The 23,231-nt window shown below is 41.9% G+C and overlaps 1 protein-coding gene across 1 annotated transcript; it reads left to right on the top strand.

Moving 5' to 3' along the window:
* The first annotated feature begins 1,840 nt into the window (after positions 1-1,840).
* Positions 1,841-11,734, top strand: LOC132383443 (interferon alpha-inducible protein 27-like protein 2A). The gene is made up of 6 exons (XM_059954406.1): positions 1,841-1,981; positions 6,402-6,512; positions 6,876-6,902; positions 8,433-8,468; positions 8,924-9,085; positions 11,132-11,734. The coding sequence occupies exons 2-6, from the start codon at positions 6,461-6,463 to the stop codon at positions 11,260-11,262; spliced, it is 408 nt and encodes a 135-aa protein (XP_059810389.1). The 5' UTR covers positions 1,841-1,981; positions 6,402-6,460; the 3' UTR covers positions 11,263-11,734.
* The last annotated feature ends 11,497 nt before the right edge of the window (positions 11,735-23,231 follow it).

Genomic DNA, 23,231 nt, shown 5'->3' with positions numbered 1-23,231 from the left:
CTCCTACCTAATTGGTAAAGTTTGAATAGATTTGGACTTTATTCCCTGGAGCAAAGGAGAAGGGGGGAGATTTGAATAAAGTGTACAAAATTATAATGTGTACAGATAGTGTAATTACAAGTAGACATTTTTAATGAGGTTGTTTGAGACTAGAATGTTAGTTCATAGATTAAGGGTGAGAGGTGAAATATTTATGTGGAATCTGAGGGGAAACTTCTTCACTCAGAGAGTGGTGAGAATCAAGTTGCTAGTAGAAGGGTGGATGTAGAAATTTGGATAAGTACATAAATGGGAGAGATATGGAGGCCTGTGGTCCATGTGCAGGTCAAAGTGATTAGACAGAATAACAGTTTTACCCAGACTCAATGGGCCAAAGGGCCTGTTACTGTAGTGTAGTGCTCTATGCCTCTATGTCAGTGATAAGATTCAAGAAGTTTATTGTCATTCTTCAATTCTTCGTTAAGTGCCGTGTTGTATGATGCGGGCGACCACAGTCTTTCCATGACCATGGTTGTCCTTGGCAAATTTTTCAACAGAAGTGTTTTGCCGTTGCTTTCTTCCGGGCAGTGCCTTTACAAGACTGGTGACCCCAGCCATTATCAATGCTCTTTGGAGATTGTCCGCCTGGCATCAAGTCGTCACGTAACTGGGACTTGTGGTATGCCCCAGCCGCTGACACGACCATTCATCGCCTGATCCCATGGCTTCATGTCACCCTGATGAGGGAGCTCAGCAGGTGCTACACTTTGTCCAAGGGTGACCTGCAGGATGGCACCTAACGCCTTGTTTGGTAGTGACAAATCTCCACCTCACCACCCACATTCTTCATCACACAGGTGTAAAGAAAACAAAATGATTGTTACTTCAAAATGCAATGCAGCATAAAAGAGTAAGCATTAAAAATACAATAAATATAAGTATAAAACCACTCATAAAAACAATGTACAAGAAACTGTACATTAATTGACGGTGGCCATAAGATGGTGCATAGAGCCGCAGGGTCACTCCAGCCCCAATCAACAGCAAGCTTCCTTGCCCTGTTCTTTTTTATGACTGAAAAACACTGCTGACCATAACAAATACTAAAATCAGCAAGTCTATCTTGCTAGCGAGCAGGATAATGAAGGCCCTGCGCAGTCACAGCCTAATGTGTGGAGCCAGCCTTCGCTCTGCACCGCAGTCCGCTACAGCCACTCAGGGAAGTGGTGTGCAAGGACACAGAAGTGCGGTATCCACTTCGCTTATATCTGCGTCTCTGACTCATTGACTAAGTGAGTCAAACCCATTTACAAGGAGGTCAGGACCTGGCCAGAAGGTGGTACCTCAGCACTGCTTTGAAAGCATGCACTGGGACATATTCAGAGAGATGGCTACCTACAATCAATACTTCAACATGGGCTGAGTCACCATAAGGTCATCTCAGATCCTTATTTGTACGGTATCCTTCCAGTCTTGGACTCTCCATCCAATCCCCCTCTAATCCTTCACTGTATCTACCTCTATGTCTCCTCCTGGACAAAGCTTTCTCTCTGCTTCAGTTACACTACACTTTCCAACATCTGAACCAGCTCCATTAATTTGTCTCGCAGTTCAGCAGGCAGGACGTTTTAATTCCAGTGTAAAAGTAATCCCAAACTATTCTCAGTGAAAACGGAGCAAACAGAAAGATCCGCTGGAGCGACTCCACCTATCTTGTGCCTGTATCGGGAGAGAAACGACCGACCTTCTAGGGCGGATGGATGCTTTGAACCCCTGAGCGGGTTTGTTCCTCCTGCGGGTTGTTTTTTTTAGTTTCTGTCACAGACTCCGAGTTAAGCAATCTCCCAGCACAGCCGCAGTTCACCGGGAAACGAAACTACGTCGTATCAATTGTTGTTTTCTGGAGCCTTGCCGGTTCTTCAGAGGCTCCGACAGCAGAGTCCGCTCTGTGCGCTCGGAATTACACTGAACGTTGGACGTCGGCAGCGTTCTTCGGGTTTTGGTGAGTTACGCTCTTTCGTGTCGGGGGTACAGTTTCCCAGCAGAAAGAGAAGCAATTAGTGAAGAAAATGTTGATGCAGTTATTCTAATTCTAATACTCCTTCAGCAGGTATCATTGAAACGGTAGGAATAATGTTACAGTTTTATTTAAAATTGAGTGCATATACACCATTACATTAATAAAGTACAAAGTTCATGTGTCATTTTATTCTGATATTTTATCGTTGGTGTTGGGTTCAACCTGACTGTCGGTAGGATATTCTGCTGCGAACTTTGCCTCGGGAGTATGGTGAGTAAAGGTTCTGTTGTAAATGAATAACCCATGGATAAAGAAATTAACAGTGGTAACATAAGTCCATAAGACATAGGGACAGAATGAAGCCATTTGGCCCTTCGAGTCTGCTCTGACTTTCTATCATGGCTAATTATTATCCTTCTTCTGCCCTGTTACTTTTGCCACCCTTACTAATCAAGAACCTATCAACCTGTGCTTTAAATATACTCAATGGCTTGGCTTCCACAGCCATCAATTCCATCTTCCAAATCATTGACATTTCATGTGAAAAGAAGTGGTCCTAACATTGACCCCTTCAGAACACTACTACCCACTGGCAACCGACCAAAAAATCCTCCATTTTCTTCCACTCTTTGCCTCCTGCCAGTCAGCCAATCTTCTATCCATTCTAGTAACTTTCCTGTAATACCATGGGTTCTTGTTAAGCAGCCTCAAGTGTGGCAATTGTCAAAGACTTTCTGAAAATCCAAGTAAACAACGTTCGCTGACTCTCCTTTGTCTATCCAGCCCACTATTTCCTCAAGCAATTCCCACAGAATTGTCAGGAAAGGTTTTCCCTTAAGGAAACCACGTTGAATTCGCCCTGCTTCAACGTGAGCCTCCAAACACCATGAAACCTCAACCTTAATAATGGACACTAACATCTTTCTAACTACTGAAGTCTGGATAACTTGTCAATAATTTCTTCTGCCTCTCTCCCTTCTTGAAGAGTAGAGTGATACTTGCAATTTTCCAGTCCGCAGGAACCATTACAGAACCTAGTAGCTTTTGAAAGATCACTGCTTTTATCTCCCTAATCTCTTCAGCAACTTCCTCTAGAATCCTGGGGTGAAGTCCAGCTGGACCAGGTGACCTTCAGACCTTGCAGCTCCCCAAGCACTTTCCCCAGAGTAATAGCAACTTCACTCGCTCCTGCCCCTAACACTCTCAAATAACTGGCATACTGCTGGTGTCATCCACACTGACGCAATATATTCGTTAAGTTTGCCTGCCATGCCTTTGTCCCCCTTTACTACCTCTACAGCATTATTTTCCAGCCATCCAATATCCTCTCACTACCCTCTTCGACTTCATGTATATGAAAAAAAAACTTCTTGTATCCTCTTCGGTATTATAGGCAAGCTTATCTTCATACTTCATCTTCACACCCCACTCCCCATGGCTTTTTAGCTGCCTTCTGTTGGTTTTTAATTTTCCCAGTTCCCTAACCTCACACTAATTTTTGCTTTATTATATATGCCCTTTCTTGTGCTTTTGTGTCGACTTTGACATCCCTTGTCAGCCACAGTTTTGTCATCATACCTTTAGAATACTTCTTTTTCTTTGGGATGTATCTATCCTGCGCCTTCTGAATTGCTCCCAGAATCCGCAGCCATTGCTGCTCTGCTGTCATACCTGCTTGTGTTAATGCAAGTATCGAATTTGCAAATATTACTTAGATATTTGTTAATGCAAATATCGAAATGTAAAAAGAGGCAAATGTATGACTGCTAGAAAACTATGCTGGAGAGGAGGTAATGGGAACAAGGAAATGGCGGACGATCTGACTAAGTATTTTGCATCAGCCTTCACTGTAGAAGACACTAGCAGTATGGTGGGAGTTTCAGGTGTCAGGGGGCATGACGTGTGAAGTTACCATTACTAGGGAGAAGGTTTTTGGGAAACTGAAAGATCTGAAGGTAGATAGTCACCTGAATCAGATGCTGCACACCTGAGGGTTTGGAGCAAGATAGCTGAAGAGATTGTGGAGGCATTAGTAACGATCCTTCAAGAATCACTAGATTTCATCTTTTCTCTCTTTATGGTTATTTAGTTGGCTTCTGTTAGTTTTTAAAATCTTTCCAATCCTCTAAGTTACAACTTTTGCTATATTATATGTCCTTGCTTTTGCTTTTACACCCTCTTTGACTTCTCTTGTCAGTCATGGTTGCCTCATCCTCCCTTTAGAATACTTATTTATCTTTCTTTGGTCTGTGTCTATCCTACGCCTTCCAAATTGCCCCCAGAAACTTCAGCCATTGATATTCTGCTTTCATCTGGGCTGGTGTCCCTTTCTAATCACCTTTGCCCGTCTCCTCTCCCGTGTATCTGTAATTCCCTTTCCTCCACTGTAATTCTAATATGTCTGACTTTATTTTCGCCCTCTCAAACTACAGGGCAAGCTCCATCATATTATGATTGTGTGGGTTCCCTTACCATAAGTTTCCTGACCAAATCTGGTTCATTAGACAACACCCAATCCAAAATTTCCATTCCCCTCATGTGCTCAACCACAAACTGCTCTTGGGATCCAGCACCAAATTGATTTTCCCAATCTACCTGCATATTGAAATCCTTTTTCTATCTCCTGTACTAATTTATATCCCACATCCTGACTAATGTTCAGAGGCCTGTACATTCTGTAACTCCCATCTGTGTCTTTCCACCCTTGCAGTTGTTTTACCTATCCACAAGGATTCTACTTCATCTCTTTCTAAAGATTTGATTTCAACTTTTACCAAAACAGCCAACCCATCCCTTCTACCTACCTGCCTGTCCTTTTGATGCAATGTGTATACCTGGATGTTAAGCTCCCAGCTATAATCAGCCACAATTCAGTAGCGCCCACCAAGTCATACCTGCCGTAAACACAAAGTGCACTGCAGATGCTGGGGCCAAAGCAATATGTACAAACAAGCTGGAGGAATTCAGCAGGTCGGTCTTACTCCACGGCTATATTCCTTTCGCCAAACATCTCCCTAAACTGTATTCCATCTTCTACTTCTTTATCCATTCCCCCAATCTCTTTTACCCCTTCTGAGAGGACATTGCTTCCTTAACACTACCATCACCTCCACCTCCCTTCATATTGTCATTGTTTACGAACAGAATCACTCCACCCCCCTCTGCCTAGCTGCCTGTACTTTCAATGCAATGTGTACCCTTGGATATTAAGGTCCCATCTATGACCTTCTACCAGCCGTGACTCGAGAGATTCCCACCCCATCATACCTGCCAATCTCTCACTGTGTCATGATTCCTTATTCCGTACACTGCATGTATTCAATTATAACACTTTCGGCCCTGTATTCATCACCCTTTTTGATGAACACATCCTGTTACACTTTAACTCATCCCACTGACTGGCATTTTGCCATATAATCAGCCTGTCCTTCCTCACAGTCTGACTACACACTGCATCTAATTGTATACCGACTGCCTCATCCTCAGACCTATCAATCTAGTTCCCTTCTCCCTGCCAAATTATTTTAAACCCTCCCCAATAGAATACGGGGGGGGGGGAACTGGAGCACCTGGATAAAGTCCATGCAGTCACCGGGAGAATGTACAAACTCCTTACAGAGAGCGGCGGAATTGAACCCTGACCTTAAAGACGGCGCTGTAAAGCATTGTGCTAACTGCTTCACTACTGTACTGCCCATAACAGAGACTTTGAACAAACATTTTGTATTTGTTTTTATGATAGAATGCTTTAAGTGCATTCCAATAATAGGGGAATATCCTGAGGGTAGGATGGAGGGAGGAAACTTGTGAGAATTATTATCACTGGAGAGGAAAACATCAGTCAAATTGATGTAAACAAAACCTGGTACGTCACGTGGCCCTGCATCCTCCATCTTAAAAGGAGTGACTATAGAATTATTGGATACAATTGGATGGACTCTTCCGAAGATTCTCAAAAGGTCCCAGCAAAAATGAAAAAAATAAGCAGAAAACTACCATTTGTCATTAGAAAACTGTCATTAGGAAACTGCTTGAATGTTTTTGAGCAATTAGGTACAGCTTATTGAGGATATAACAAGTGAAAGTATTAGTTACACTTTCGTTGATCTCAGCCAAATTTGAACTATGTTTGAGAGAAAGAGTTCATATTGAAACAGGCCCATCATTTACTGTATATAGAATTTACTGTAGCCAATTAACCTTCCATGTGGAAGAAAGCCCACACAGATAAGGGAGAGCTTGCAAAATTCATGCAAACAGCACCAGAGGTCAGGTTTGTTCCTGATCTGATAAAAATTTGAGACAACTTTATTGGAATTTTTATTCCAATGTTCTTCTGACTGAAGTACAACACATAAAACCTTTGCTTATGATCTTTTAAATTCGAATCACTTCATCACAGGGAGATTATTGTGTGGTGAATCTTGCACTTCTGATCCTTGAAGATATTGTGAAAAAAAAATGCTGCACCTGGTTTATATCGTGTTGCTCTTATCTGCTGCTTTCCACACAGGTGAGAGGAATTTTGTGTAGTAATCCCAAATTATTGTAAATAACTGAAATTTACCATTATTCTTAATGTAAGTAATAAATAACTGTGCTCCCCCTTACTGAACAGTCTCTTTTAAAATTGTTTTATTGACAATCAAGAGAGCAGTAATGTCTGTGTTGAGAATAAAAAAGTTAAGTGATTCTTAGAACACTGATATAAAATAATGCCATAATATTGAATTTCTCAGGTAACTCCCAGAAATAGATATGAGATAAATTAGTAAACATTCTTCTGCGAAAATGAGTAATGAAAATTGATTTGCTTTCTATGCTTGTGTATGTGAATGGAATGATCTCCTTCTTCTATTTATCTGCTCTTTGACAGGCTCAAGCTTGTCTGCATGTGAAATAGGTAAGTCCCGTTCTTTTCTCCTTAGCTTATTTCTCAGTCACCTCTCTCCCAGAATCATGATGACTGTTAATGCTGGTGTTGTATGGAAGAGTTAACTTTTTATTATATAATTTATCTTTTTCATTATTCATTAAGGCGGACTGATTTTTTTTAAAGTGGGAGAGTGTCACTTGGTATTTGTTTTGTCTAAAGTTACAGAGTTTCTGATCACTGCCTTCAATTCCTGCTTATCTCATGACATAGAAACATAGAAAAGCTACAGCACAATACAGGCCCTTCAGCCCACAAAGTTGAGCCGAACATGTCCCTAACTTAGACATTTTCTTTCATTCCTGATAAAGTCCAAAGATCCACCTCAGCCTTTCATATGAATTTTGACTCAATGTACTTGGCTATCTGGAATAGAACGAAGTTATTTTCCATCACACTTTCAAATAGGTATCCCTAAGACTCTTCACTATAATTCTAGATTGCCTTTTCAGGACCAAAAAAAAACATTTTTACAATATTCACCCAAAATATTTCAACCCTTTATCTAAACACTAAAGAGCAGAGAATCAATCTACTTAACCCTTCCTCATAAGCCCCGTTCATTAGAGGAATCAGTCTTGTAACTCTTAATGTATAAAATTGGATAGTTCTTAACACAACCCTCTATTAACTAGCACAGATTTCCATTTTTTGTACATCATCCATTTTGCATACTGAATAGCATAAATGATTAGCAGTGGGGAGAATCTTTTTGGCAGCAACTAACAGAGTATCTTTGGGTAATCCAAATAAACTACATCAAAGGGTTCTCCTTTATCGGTCCTATGTAAATCTTCAAAGAACGATAGCATGTTTGTCAAATCCTTTTACAAAACCATATAATCTTGGAGCATTTTGCAAGCGCCCTCTTACCATTTCCTTAATAATGGTTACAGATTTTTGTCCAATAGCAGTTGATAGGCTAGTCTTGCTCGTTTGTCCCTCCCATTGTGGGTAGTTGTATGAATTTAGTTATCCCGACCACTGGAGTTCTGCAGAATTTGGAAAATGATGGATGATCACTCTGCTTCTACTATCTTTACAGCTGAGAGAGTAAAAGTTTGTCTTCAGAGCATAGGCATAGAAGTAACACACACAAATGCACCTAAATTCGGCATGGTTGTCTTGTTATAAGTTTAACAATTAAGCTACATGAGAATCTAGTTTCAGTCTGATCATATACTTTGGTGTGACACAGTAATGTAATAGTTGGCACAAAGATATTAAACCCGGGCATTTCGGAATTCGGAGTTCAATTCCAATGTAATCTTTACAGGCTTTTTACATTCTCCCCATAACCACATGTGTTTTCTCTGGGTGATCTGGTTTCCTCCCATTGTCCAAACACATACTGGTTATTAAGTTAATCAGTCATTGTAAATTCTCCTGTGATTTGGCAAGTGGGTTGCTGGGAGATGCAGCTCATTGGGCCAGGAGGACCAGTTCCACATTGAATCTGTAAATAATAAATAAATAGTATTTGCATCTTTGTTTTTACAGATTGGTCAACTGCTGCCTGGGTTGCTGGTGGAGCAGGTATGTCAAAGCAGCTTGCATTGAGGCATTTTTATAACATGTTATTGAGTTCTCTCACAGTGTTTACGAATAAGTTGTAAAATGTGAGCAGAATTCAGCCATTCAGCCTAATAAGTGCTTCGCCATTTGATCATGGCTGATTAATTTTCCCTGTCAACCCAATTCTCGTTCCTTCTCCCCACAGTCCTTGATGTTGCTACTAATCAAAAACCTCTCGACCTATGCTTTAACTATACCCAGAGACATGGCATCCACATCTGTCTGTGGCAGTGAATTCCACAGATTCACCACCCTCTGGCTAAAGACATTCCTCCATATTTCTGTTCAAAAATGGATGTCCTTCAGTTCTGACTTCGCCGGTGCGATGATCCCAGTCAACGGACTAAATGAAATGTCATGTTCCCACATGGGTATTTTGATTTCATATCCTTTCATTGTGTTATCCTGCTTTGCAGTTGTTGCAGTGGTCGGAGCCCCCGTTGTTGTTAGCGCAGCCGGGTTCACCGGTGCCGGAATAGCAGCTGGATCCGTAGGAGCTAAACTGATGTCTGTGGTGGCGATAGCCAGTGGAGGAGGGGTAGCGGCTGGCAGTACTGTGGCAGCTCTCCAGTCTATTGGTATGATTCCATGTTTTCCTATAAAGAAAGTCAGGAAGAAGAATGATTATAAATATTGATCTTAATTTAATCAATAGTCCAATTAAACAGGCCGTATCTCCAGATATACAATAGATGTGTCAATACGTTTGTGGCTTCAGGGGGTGTAAAGTTACTCAGATTCAAATCAATTGTTGCATCTAATTCAATAGGTTTCAATAGGTACATTTAATGTCAGAGAAATGTATATGATACGTCCTGAAATTCTTTTTCTTCGCAAACATCCACGAAAACAGAGGAGGCCACCAAAGAATGTATGACGGTTAAACAACAGAACCCCAAAGCCCCCCCCCAGTTCCCCCCTCCCACACACATGCAGAAGCAAGGCAATGACCCCACCCCCCCACCCCCACCAGCAAAAAAACATCAGCACCCTCCACCAAGCACTCAAACATGCGGCAAAGCATCAATAAAGACACACCCCAAAGACTACTTGTTCACCCAGTAATCCGACAAGCCACAGGCTCTCTCTCTCTCCCTAATGAGGGAGAAAGAGCTGTCCCTGTTCCACGGTGAGAGGGGAGACATAGCAAACAACTCACTGACTTAAGATGTTAAAAGTCTGTTGTGTCACTTTTTCCGAGCTCTGTGCCCAGAGAATCAGCCCCGGAAAGGCTCAGGTCTCCGGACACAAAGCCAGCAGCCGACCCACTGCTCCCAATGTTCTGTGTTCTCCTGCGACACCTCAGTCAGGGGCACCCGCCTTGAATTAGCCCGTCTCCGGAGCCACGAAAATCCGGCACCTTGAAGGTGCGCTGGTCTTACAGGCCGCGTCCTTGGGATATCAAAAAGCAGCCGGTCGTGAGACCCTGAGAGTGGGGCACATTTCCGCAAAGAACCGAAGTCGAGGGTACCTCCAGGTCAGAGTCTTCAAAAGAACCTTGAAAAGGAAACAAAGAGATATCAAAGATATAAGTGGAACTGTTTCTGAAGCAGCAAGCAAAGGAGTCACCACTTAGCTCCATTTTGACTTTGCTCTGCCCTCCTTAGTCAGCAACATGGTTAATAGTAATGATTGTGTGACCTGATAAAGTTTAGTCTGTGGAATTTTTAATTCAAAGTTCAATGGTAAAATACCAAGGAAAAGCAAAACCAGTTGATGAAAAAAATCAGCATTCCTTAACACTGTTCTTCCTAACTGGGAAAAACATAAAAATTTAAACGGGCAGATTGATTCGTGAGTCCGGTAGTGAGCATATTTACCAGAGTCTGGGAATATTCACTCTGACTCAAACAGAGCCCTAGCCTGAATGTGTTATTTTGCAGACAAGCCATTTATCTTCCTGAAGAGAACGCTTCATAAAATACATGGATCACCCACTTCATTGTACTCAGGATGGTCAGTGAAGGCTACTGTGTCCAATCACCCCATGACGGGTATTTAAGCATAGGTTTCCTGCAGCTGTTAACAGCTTAGTGTAGAAATGGCATCAGATTTGGTCCAAGTTTGTCAATTTTGAGTTTCAAAATGCAAGAAGTTGCAGCATATAATTTTAGTCGTACATTGGTTAGTCTGCGTTTCAGTGTTTTGAGTTATTAAACAATCTTCTGATTTAGAAATGCATTAAATATTCTATTTCATTCTGTAAACAAAGTTTTAAAAAATCTGGATGTCCACAGTAGCTCCCTATCATGAATGTGATCCACAATTAGAGAAAGGGCAAATTATATTAAATGTTTAATTATGCGATGGCACAATTCGGACCCATTCCATGCAGCTGCTTGGATCTGACTTCAACTGCTGTCTATGTGGAGTTTGCACATTCTGTGTGATGATAAGCGTTCCCTGATTACTCCTGATCCCCCACAACTCAAGTACGTGCTGGCCTATTGTTATTTGCCCCTACTTGTGATGGTGATAAAGAAATATGGTGGAGTTAATGGTAGATGTGGACAGTGGGGCAGAGGCTGATGGGAATGCACTGAGAATTGAACTAAATAGGATGAATGTCCTGCTTTTAAGTCAAAGGAAAATCTGAGGAATACATTGTTCTTTTATTCGTTAAGGAGCCGCTGGATTATCTGTTGCCGGTACTGCTGCTGTTGGAACCGTCGGAGCTGCCGTTGGCTACATTACCAGATCATTTTATTGCACTTCTTCAGCTGAGTCCAAAATCCAACAGGCTGCTTGCAAGTGACACACAGTAGAAGCCAGCCAAGATCATAGCAAAATAAGCTTTCTCTCTTTGGAATGAAAGATTATTTACAAAACTGTGTGTAGGATGTTATAGCATATAATTTTAGATTAGTCTGCATTTCAATATATTCTGATTTATGAAACAATCTTCATTGAGGAATGGGTTAAATATTCTAAACAAGTGTCTAGAAATGAAATGAAAAACACTGTAAATATGGAGTGGATGACTGTCATGAAATGTCAAGTCATTGTTTCACACCACGTTTGTATCCGGAGCTGGATATTTTCAGCCCTGTTCAAGTTTCAGTTTTCTAGCTTGTACAATATTTTTCACTTGGAATGCATTACTGCAAAGTCTGAAAGCATCCCATTCTAAACCTGGCTACTGGGTAAACGGAAGCTCTGTCATAGCATTCCATAGAATGTTTCACAGGGGGTTGTTAAGTGAATCAGTAAATAAATTGTCAACAGGTTTTTGCATGTCTGTCATCTGTTCATATAGAGCCAGACTATTTCAAATGATTATCAAGGGATTGTCCCATGACAAACAATATCAACCTTGAAATGTAAAGATACTGTAAATACTACTTTATTTTAAAATGACTGTGTGAAAGAACTATGGTCTGCTGGCAGTTGTTGCCGCTGGGTGCACCATTAAAAACCCAAGGAGGTCCCATTACAATAAATATAAGGTTTACAGTGACCCTTGAAAGCTGGACTTGTCTACAAATAGGTAAACTGATTCATATCCTTCATTGAGCTGCATAATTCTGAAAAGAAAGCAGCCTGTGGAAAGCAAAATTGGAATTGAGCATATTGAGAATCTTTCACAGACAAATAACAGAGGATGTTGAATGTTTTTCCTATCAATACATTGAAACATAGAAAATAGTTGCAGGAGTAGGCCATTCGGCCCTTCGAGCCTGAACCACCATTCAGTATGATCATGGCTGATCATCCAACTCAGAACCCTGTACTTGCTTTCTCTTCATACCCCCTGATCCCTTTAGCCACAAGGGCCATATCTAACTTCCTCTTAAATATAGCCAATGAACCAGCCTCAACTGTTTCCTGTGGCAGAGAATTCCACAGATTCACCACTCTGTGTGAAGAAGTTTTTCCTCATCTCGGTCCTAAAAGGTTTCCCCTTTATCCTTAAACTGTGACCCCTCATTCTGGACTTCCCCAACATTGGAAACAATCTTCCTGCATCTAGCCTGTCCAATCCCTTTAGAATTTTATACGTTTCAATAAGATCTCCCCTCAATCTTCTAAATTCCAGTGAGTATAAGCCTAGCCGATCCAGTCTTTCTTTATATGAAAGTCCTGCCAACCCAGGAATCAATCTGATGAACCTTCGCTGTGCTCCCTCTATGGCAAGAATGTCTTTCCTCAGGTTAGGGGAACAAAACTGCACACAATATTCTAGGTGCGGTCTCACCAAGGCCTTGTACAACTGCAGTAGAACCTCCCTGCTCCTGTACTCAAATCCTTTTGCTATGAATGCCAACATACCATTTGCCTTTTTCACCGCCTGCTGTACCTGCATGCCCACCTTCAATGACTGGTGTACAATGACACCCAGGTCTCGTTGCACCTCCCCTATTCCTAATCGGCCACCGTTCAGATAATAATCTGTTTTCCTGTTCTTGCAACCAAAGTGGATAACCTCACATTTATCCACATTAAATTGCATCTGCCATGAATTTGCCCACTCACCTAACCTATGCGAGTCACCCTGCAAACTCTTAGCATCCTTCTCACAGCTAACACCGCCGTCCAGCTTCGTGTCATCCGCAAACTTGGAGATGCTGCATTTAATTCCCTCGTCTAAATCATTTATATTGTAAACAACTGGGGTCCCAGCACTGAGATTTGCGGTACCCCACTAGTCACTGTCTGCCATTCTGAAAAGGTCCCGTTTACTCCCACTCCTTGCTTCCTGTCTGCCAACCAATCTTCTATCCACATCAATACCATACCCCCAATACCATGTGCTTTAAGTTTGCACACTAATCTCCTGTGTGGAACCTTGTCAAAAGCCTTTTGAAAATCTGAATATACCACATCCACTGGCTCTCCCCTATCCACTCTACTAGTTAGATCTTCAAAAAATTCTATAAGATTCATCAGACATGATTTTCCTTGCACAAATCCATGCCGACTTTGTCCGATGATTTCACCTCTTTCCAAATGTGCTGTTATCACATCTTTGATAACCGAATCTAGCATTTTCTCCACCACTGATGTCAGTCTAACTGGTCTATAATTCCCCGGTTTCTCTCTCCCTCCTTTTTTAAAAAGTGGGGTTACATTTGCCACCCTCCAATCCTCAGGAACTAATCCAGAATCTAAGGAGTTTTGAAAAATTATCACTAATGCATCCTCTATTTCTTGGGCTACTTCCTAAGCACTCTGGGATGCAGACCATCTGGCCCTGGGGATTTATCTGCCTTTAATCCCTTCAATTTACCAAATGCCACTTACCTACTAACATGTATTTCCCTCAGTTCCTCCATCTCACTAGACCCTCGGTCCCTTACTATTTCCGAAAGATTATTTATGTCCTCCTTAGTGAAGACAGAACCAAAGTAGTTATTCAATTGGTCTGCCATGTCTTTGTTCCCAATGATCAATTCACCTGTTTCTGACGGTAAAGGACCTACATTTGTCTTGACCAGTCTTTTTCTTTTCACGTATCTATAAAAGCTTTTACAGTCAGTTTTTATGTTCCCTGCCAGCTTTCTCTCATAATCTTTTTTCCCTTTCCTAATTAAGCCCTTTGTCCTCCTCTGCTGGTCTCTGAATTTCTCCCAGTACTCAGATGTGCTGCTTTTTTTTTGCTAATTTATATGTTTCTTCTTTGGACTTGATACTATCCCTAATTTCCCTTGTCAGCCACGGGTGCACTACCTTCCCTGGCTTACTCTTTTGCCAAACTGGGATGAACAATTGTTGTAGTTCGTCCATGCGATCTTTAAATGCTTGCCATTGCATATCCACCGTCAACCCTTTAAGTATCATTCGCCAGTCTATCTTAGCTAATTCACGTCTCATACCTTCAAAGTTACCCTTCTTTAAGTTCAAAACCTTTGTTTCTGAATTAACTATGTCACTCTCCATCTTAATGAAGAATACCACTGTGAAATACTGACTACTGGGTGGGCAATTCCCCTCAAATGCTTGTGAATTATAAACACAAGATGTTTTATAGATGCTGGTAATCTATAGCGCGCATACACACAATGCTGGAGGATCTCAGCTGGCCGGGCTGTGGACAGGAATAAACAGTCAACATTTCAGTAAATTAAGGAATCACAGAAACAACAGAATTGTACGGAGGTGATGAATTACACCGGGGCACCAACATGAACTTCCAGCTAATAAGCGAGTATTACAGGCAGGTGGAGAAACTGATTAGCAGTGGATTTATTTCAGAGGATGTGAAACTGTTACGAAGTAGTTCATGGAAAAGAATTACAACTTTTTAACCAGTGTGGTTAAAAAGGAATTCCAAAAAAAAAGTTAGGCTCAGGTGCCATTTTAGTAGTTGAAAGTAATTTTTATTATCAAAGTACATGAATGTCACCATATACAACACTGAGATTCATTTTCTTGACATTTTCTCAACAAATTTGTAGATTTGAACTATAACAGAATCAATGAAAGACCACCTAATTGGGATGTTCAACCAAAGTGTTGAAGACAACAACTAAAAAAAGAGGTAACAATAAATATTGACAACACAAGATGAAGAGTCCTTGAAAGTTAAGTCCATTGATTGTGGGATCATTCTATGATTGAGCAAGTGAAGGTATCCCCTTTGGTTCAAGAGCCTGTTGGTTGAGGAGTGATAACTCTTCCTGAATATTGTGGTGCGGTCCTGAAACTCTTGTACTTTCTTCCTGATGGTATCAGCAAGAAGAAAGCATCTCCGGGGTGGTAGGGGTCCCTAATGATTGATGCTGTCTTCCTGTGACAGCGTTTCATACTGATTTGCTCAATGGTTGGGAGGTTTTACCGGTGATGGACTGGGCCGTATCCATCAGTTCTTATTGTAGGATTTTCCATTTTTAAGGGCATTGGTGTTTCCATACCAAGGTGTGATGCAGCCAGTCAATATACCCTCCACTACACATCTACAGGAGTTTGTCAAAGTTTTAGATGTCATGCCGAAGCTCAGCGAACTGCTAAGGAAGTAGAGGTGAAATAATAGCGCCTAGGAATTTAGTTGCTAAGGAACATGCTAGCGAGAGTGCGGAGAAAAAGAACGGAGTGCGGGATCGAAGAAGGAGAATGAAAACAGACAACGAACACAATGGGAAAACATTGTGAAACGTTCATAGAGCCCAATTGGAAGGACAGCTACTGGGGAAGAAAATCCTCATGTAGACAATGTTCTCACCGAGAATGTGCAGATAACTTTTAGTTAGCTACTTAAGACTCGACATAGGAGAAGGTGCGACACCTTTTTTCCTGAGTCGGGCCTATGTATTTATTTATATTTGGCTCGGACAAGGTTTTCAGGCAATGATGTTTCAGTACCGTGAGTAAATGAAGTGAAGCAAACTGGACTGATAATGCAGTAATTACCTCCAATGATTACACACACATTATAGATTATATATATATATATATCTAAATAATATCTATATGTATATGTGGGTGTGTGTGTATATACAGTGCCTATGAAAAGTTTTCACCCCTGCTCACCCCGGAAGTTTTCATGTTTTATTGTTCTACAACATTGAATCACAATGGATTCAATTTGGCTCTTTTGACACTGATCAACAGAAAAAGCCTCTTTCGTGTGAAAGTGAAAACAGATCTCTACAAAGTGATCTAAATTAATTACTGAGTGTGTTTTCATGGTTGCCTGCTGCTGTAGCCCTTCAAGATTCAACGTCTGCACTCAGAGAACCTCTTCTGCACATTACTGTTGTAACTCATGACTATTTGAGTTACTGTTGCCTTGCTGATATGGAGCTTAAACCAGTCTGGCCATTTTCCTCTGGTCTCTCTCATTAACGAGGCATTTTTGCCCACAGAACTGCCACTCACTGGATTTTTTTTTTTTGGTTTCCACACCATTCTCTGTTAAATCCAAAGGTTGTTGTGCGTGGAAACCCCAGAAGGTCAGCATTCTTGAGAAGTTCAAACGACCCCATCTGGCACCGACAATTATTCCACTGGCAAACCTTTCTTCCTGTTTTGATATTGGTCTCAACAACAAATGAAACTCTTGACCGTGTCTGCATGCTTTTATGCAGGAGCTGATGCTACATGATCGGCTGACTAAACCATAAGACCATGATATAAGAATGGAATCAGGCCATTTGGCCCATTGAGTCTATGCCACCATTTCATCATGGCTGATCCATTATTTCCCTCAGCCCCAATCTCCTGTTTTCTCCTCATATCCCTTCATGCCCTGACCAAGCAAGAATCTATCAACCACCGCCTTAAACATCTATAAAGTCTTGGCCTCCACAGGTGCCAGATGCAAGGAATTTTGCAGATTCACCACTCTCTGGCTAAAGAAATTCCTCCCCATCCCCATTCTAAAAGGAACTCTCACTCTTCTAAGGCTGTGTCCTCTGGTCTTAGATTCTCCCAACACAGAAAACTTCCTCTCCAAATCCACTCTATCAAGGCATTTCACCATTCAATAGGTTTCAATTAGGTCACCCCTTATTCTTCTGAATTCCAGTGAATACAGGCCCAGAGCCATCAGACGTTTTTGATATGACAAGCTGTTCAATCCTGTATTCTTTTTCATGAACCTCCTTTGAACCCTCTCCAGTTTCAGCACATCTATTCTAAGATAAGGGGCCCAAAGCTGCTCACAATATTCCAAGTGAGGCCGTACTGGTGCTTTATAAAATCTGAACATTATGTCCTTGCTTTTATGTTCTAGTCCTCTTGAAATGAATGCTAACCTCACATTTGCCTTCCTCACCACAGACTTAACCTGCTAATTAACCTTTAGGGTATCCTGCACAAGGGCTCCCAAATCCCTTTGCACCTCAGTTTTTTTTGTATTTTCTCTCCATTTAGAAAATAATCAACCATTTAATTTCTTTTATCAAGATGCATTCCCAACACCATATTTCATATGTCACTTCTTTACCTATTCTCCTTATCTAAGTCCTTCTGTAGCCTCTTTCCTTCCTCAAAACTACCTGCCCCTCCACCTAAGTTTGTATCCTCTGCAAACTTAGCAAATAGCCATCAATTCCATCATCCAAATCATTGATAGATGACAGAAAAAGAATCAGTCCTAACACAGACCCCTGTGGAACACCGCTAGTCACCAGCAGCCAGCCAGAAAAGGCCTCCTTTATTCCCATTCCTTGTCTCCTGCCAATCAGCAACTGTTTTGTCCATGCTACAATCTTTCCTGTAATACCATGGGCTCATAACTTATTAAACAGCCTCATGTGTGGCACCTTGTCAAAGGCTTTCTGAAAATCCAAGTACGCAACATCAACATCAACATCAATCAATTCTCCTTTGTCTATTTGTCAGGCAACATTTTCCCTTGAGGAAACCGTGCTGACACTGGCCAACTTTATCATGTGCTTGCAAGTAAATTGAAACCACATCCTTAACAATTGACTCCAACATCTTCCCAACTACTGAGGTCACACTAACAGGCCTATAATTTCCTTTCTTCTGCCTCTCTGGCTTCTTGAAGAGTGGAATGACATTTTCAAATTTCTAGTCTTCTGAAACCATTCCAGAATCTAGTGATCCTTGAAAGAACATTATTAATACCTCCACAATCTTTTCATCTTGCTCTTTCAGGACCCTGAGGAGTACAGTATCTGGTTCAGGAGACTTATCTACCTTCAGACCTTTCAGTTTCCCAAGAACCTTCTACCTCGTAATGGTAATTTCACACACTTCATGATCTGACACCTGGGATTTCCACCATACCGTTAGTGTCTTCCACAGTGAAAACTGATGCAAGATACTTAATCAGTTTGTCCTCCATTTCCTTGTCTCTATTACTACCTCACCAGCATCATTTTCCAGCAGTCTGAAGGCCACTCTTGCCTCTCTGTTACATTTCAATATTTACATTGATACATATCTAGATAATATTTACAAATTAGATATTTGCATTAACATTAGCAGGGATGACAGCAGAGCAGCAGTGGATGTACATCCCAAACAAGTATTCAAAAGTCATGATGATGCAACAGATTGAGAAGGGATGTCAAAAACGGCATAAAAGTGAAAGAAAGGGCATATAATAGAGCAAAAATTAGTATGAGGTTAGAGAGTTGGGAAACTTAAAAACCAACAGAAGGCAACTTAAAAGCCATAAATGGGGGAGAATGAAGTACGAAGGTAAGCTAGCCAATAATATCAAAGAAGATATTAAAAGTTTTTTCAAGCATAAAAATATTAAAAGAGAGGTGACAGTAGATATTAGACTGCTGAAAAATTACACTGGAGAAGTAGTAATGGAGGACAAGGGAATGGCATACGAACTGATAAAATATTTTTCATCAGCCTTCACTGTGAAAAACATTAGTAGCGCGCCAGCGGTTCCTGAATGTCAGGGGGCAGATAGAAGTGCTGTTGCTTTTACTAAGCAGAAGGTGTTTAGGAAACTGAACTCTCTTTCAGAGGTAAGTCACTTGAACCAGATGCTGTACACCCTAGGGTCCTGAAAGAAGTAGCTGAAGTGATTGTGGAGGCATTACTAACTGTCTTTCAGGAAACAATAGATTCTGACATCGTTCCGGAGGACTGGAAAAATTACAAATTTCACTCTACTCTTCAAGAAGGGTGGGAGGCAGAGGAAAGGAAAATATAAGCCTGTTCATCTGACTTCATCGGTTGGAAAGATATTGGAGCCAATTTTTAAGGACAAGATTCAGGGATCTTTAAAGCACATGATAACATAGGCCAAAGTCAACATGGTTCCCTTAAGGGGAAACTCTTGCCTGACAAATCTGTTGGAATTCTTTGAGGGAACAACAAACAGGATCGACAAAGAAGAAATGGTGGATTTTGTGTACTTGAATTCTTCAAAGGCCTTTGACAAAGTGCTGCACATGCGGCTGCTTAACGATAAGAGGCATGGTATCACAAGAATGATTCAAGAATCGGTAGAGCATTGGCTGATTGGCACAAGGCAAAGGATAGGAATAAAGAGAGCCTTTAATAATGGCTGCCAGTAACTAGAGACGTTCTACAGGGGTCTGTTTTGGGACTGTTTCTTTTCACATTATATGTCAATGATACGGATGATGGAAGTGAAGGTTTTCTGTCCAAGTTTGGGATGATATGAAGAGAGATGGAGGTGCAGGGAGGCTGCAGAAGGATGAAGCGAATTAGGACAGTGGGCAAAGAACTGGCAGATGGAATATAATAGTGGTTGCCAACCAGTCGATCTTTTAGACTGATAAAAAAGAAAAAGGTACACCGGGCAGAAAAGACCGGAAGCAAAACCCTACAACCTCTGGAAACAACCTCTCCCCACAAACAGCTCTCCGCAGTGGGAGCACCATTGCATCACCGTTATCCCAATCGGCATCAACCTATCTTTATAATGCTCACATTTCAACACACCTTCCTCTTTAAATTCCAACATTCCCAAATGTAAAAGAATTGGGAAACAAAAAAACAGTGGTGTCATTAGCTTGCGTACCTCTGAAACTTATACTAGTGTCTCAGTAATAATTTACCAATACAAAACACCTGAAAAACATGGCTGGTTCAACTTTCAGTCTAACAAAGGAAACTGTCCATTCAAATATTGAGCCTGTCAGGAGGTTTGCAAGGGTGCCACGCTGCAACAGGTGAAAATTATTAAATCTAAGTACAGGAGCTGTCTTACTGACAGACACCTCACAGACGGTCTCAGACTGGCTGTCTGTAGTTATGACCCAAATTTCAGGGAACTAGCAGAAAGTATTCAGCCCCAGTCATCACACTGAAGGCAAAAGTAAATTTTTATTCCTTTATATTTCGTGTTGAAATAAAATTAAATAATGAAACATAGAATTAAAAGTGTTGTAATGTGAGCAGTACAAAAGTAAGTAATACCAATTAAGATAATGGTAACATAGCAACACTCCCGCTACAGAAAGCCGCCTGCAAGGAGAGACTGCTTCCGGGGCTGTGGGGCTCCACTTTCGGTCCCTTCTGCGTACGTGTGTCTAAACAATTTAGTAGGTTGATCTTGCCTTTCGCTAAGGCTGAGGTAGGGGATCTTGGGCTTAAAAGGGTTGCAGACCGATGATATGGAGGGGCAGCTAATATTGAGGAAGCAGGGAGGAGTATCAGCAAGTGTGTGGTCATGCACTTGGGTAGAAGGAATAACTGTTTTCTAAACAAAAAGAAAATTCAAAAATCTGAGGTGCAGTGGGACTTGGGTGTCCTTGTGCTGGATTTCCTAAAGGTTAATTTGTAGGTTGTGTGGTGGAGAGGAAGGCAAATACAATATTCGCTTTCATTTCAAGAAAACGAGAATATAAAAGTAAGGATTTAATATTGAGAATTTATAAAGCACTGGTGAACCTCCCTTGGAGTATTGTCAGTAGTTTTGGGCCCCTTAAGAAAGGACGTGTTGAAGTAGAGGGTTCAGTAGAGATGCACCAAAATGATTCCAGGAATGAAAGGCTTGTTGCATGAGGAGACATTGATGGCTCTGGGCCTGTAATTGCTGGAATTTAGAAGACTAAGTGTGTATCGTATTGAAAGCTGTCAAATGTTGAATGGTCTAGAAAGAGTGGATGTGGAGAGAATGGTGGGGAAGTCTAGGACCAGAGGGCACAGCCTCTGAATAGATGGATGTACATTTAGAATGGAAATGAGTAGGAATTTCTTCAGACATAGAATGGTGAATCTATGGAATTTATTGCCACTGGCAGCTGTGGAGGCCAGGTCAATAGGTGTAAAGGTGGAGGTTGATAGCTTCTTGATTAGTCAAGGCGTGAAGGTTATGGAGTGAAGGCAGGGGAATGGGTTTGCGAGGTAAATGCATCATCCATAATGAATGGCAGAGCAAACTCAATGGCAGAATGGCCTAATTCTGCTCATATGTCTTGTGGTCTTAATGAGCAGGTGTACAGAAACACCGAATAAAATGGTCACCGAGTTTATAATTTGAAGCTGTGTTAGAACGAAGCTGTAAGTGTGAAGTGCATTGCTGAGCATTAAATGCTACTGCTGAGAAACGGAGGAAGTTGCTTGGTGTGATGCATTGAGCTGCATGAGACCGGTGGTGCATTGGCTGGGGAATTGCACTTGCAATTGCTGTTGAACCCCAGTCATTAAACCTTTTGCAAAAGTTTCTGCCAATTTTGTGCTAGTGTCGACGTCAATTTATACTGAAGGTCCTCTTTCTGTGTATATCCATATCCCGCCATTCCCCTCATTTTCATGGGCCCATTTAAAAGGCTCTGAAACTCCACCAAATGGCCTGCTTCCATAGTCTCCACTAGTTACCCATTCCAGGCATCTCTCATTCTCTGTTTAAAGCAGCTTACCTCACCCGATGTCCTCTTAAAACTTCCCCCATTTTACCTTGAAAGCATGACCTCAAATGTTTGACCTTGACCTCCTATCCATTTCCTCTAGAGTCTCCAGTGCAATATTTGAAAACCATGTAGCATCCTATAAGCAAATCCTCTGGCATTTCATCCACTTCTGAACACCTCATTTTATTCTACTCGCTTTGCCCCTTATTTAAAATCATCTCTATCAGATGCTTTCACTGCTTTTTCATTCAGATTCTTCATGAGATCACAAAATGGAACAACTAAGTAATGGGCATCGATCGATCATCGGGCACCAGTTTACGTTAATCCTACACTAATCTCATTTATTCTGCCCACATTCTCTCAACTACCCTCCCCTTAGATTTTACTGCCCAGGGTCTATAGAGTAAAAAACCCACACAGCTTTTGGATTTGATATCTCTGGGGCCAGGCTCAATCAAGCTCTGAAGGACGATGGGGGTCGGGTGCGTGGAGGATCTCATTGAAACCTATCGGAGACTGAAGGGACTAGAGAGGATGCGGAGAGGTCAGAGGGATACGGCGTCGGTGCCCCCCGAAGGATGCCCCCCGATTTGACCACCCGGAGGATCGCTGACAATAGGTTGCGTACCAGTCGGTAGTGCTTGATGTATTTCCCCCCTCCCCATGTTATAAACCCGCAGTTCTTCCATAGTTGACCGAAATCATGCACCACTCCAAAAGCGTACCTGGAATCGGTATATATTTGTCCGTGGCGTGCACGCAGGTACGGAGGAGGGCAAAGAGCTCGGCCCTCCAGCACATTCTGGTAGGAGGTGACAGCGTATCCGGCCATTGGGCGGCTGGAATTAAGGAGTAGGAGTACGGCATGGTGTGTAATGACAGTGCATGGACTGTCGTAGAAGCCTTCTCTACCAGTTCAGCGGTGACTGCCACAGCCCATAAACAAGAGGGCATCCCTTGGGCCACAGGTGGCAGTAGGATAGAGTAAAAAGCTACTGGGCGCTGATCGGAGCTGTGCTCCCGAGTCAATATGGCTGTCCCAAAACTGTCCTTTTCATTCACATAAAGGCGGAACGGCCCATCGTACCGTGATAAGCCCAGCGCGGGTGCAGTTGAAATGGCATTTTTTTAGATGGTCAAAGGCGGCTTGTCGCTCAGGTGTGTCGATGGCTGTCTTGGCGGCTTCACGCAGGGTAGCATCATGTAACCTGTACTCCTGTATCCACTGATGGCAGTAGCCGACCATGCTTAAGAAGGCGAGGACCTCCCGGCGCGTCTTCGGGAAACACATGCCAAGAATGGCCGCTATCCGGTGCTTGCCCAGTTGTCGACATCCTTCTCTCAGGTCATACCCCAGGTATTGCACTCGAGTCTGGCAGAGCTGCAGTGTCTGTCTTGAGACTCGATGGCCGCAATGCGCCAGGTGTTTCAGAACTGTGATGGAGTCGGACAAAGAAGCCTCAATGTC

This window comes from Hypanus sabinus, chromosome 30, assembly GCF_030144855.1.
Source record: "Hypanus sabinus isolate sHypSab1 chromosome 30, sHypSab1.hap1, whole genome shotgun sequence".
Lineage (NCBI taxonomy): Eukaryota > Metazoa > Chordata > Chondrichthyes > Myliobatiformes > Dasyatidae > Hypanus > Hypanus sabinus.
The sequence above is the reverse complement of the archived record's forward strand: the minus strand, read 5'-3'. Positions and strand labels throughout refer to the sequence as shown.

What these genes read in the sequence shown, in the direction of transcription:
- LOC132383443 (XM_059954406.1), top strand. Translation starts at nt 6,461, where the DNA reads ATGCTGCACCTGGTTTATATCGTGTTGCTCTTATCTGCTGCTTTCCAC. An exon ending in ATCTGCTGCTTTCCACACAG is followed by an intron (nt 6,513 to 6,875) that starts GTGAGAGGAATT and finishes GCTCTTTGACAG; the next exon opens with GCTCAAGCTTGTCTGCATGT. An exon ending in CTTGTCTGCATGTGAAATAG is followed by an intron (nt 6,903 to 8,432) that starts GTAAGTCCCGTT and finishes TTGTTTTTACAG; the next exon opens with ATTGGTCAACTGCTGCCTGG.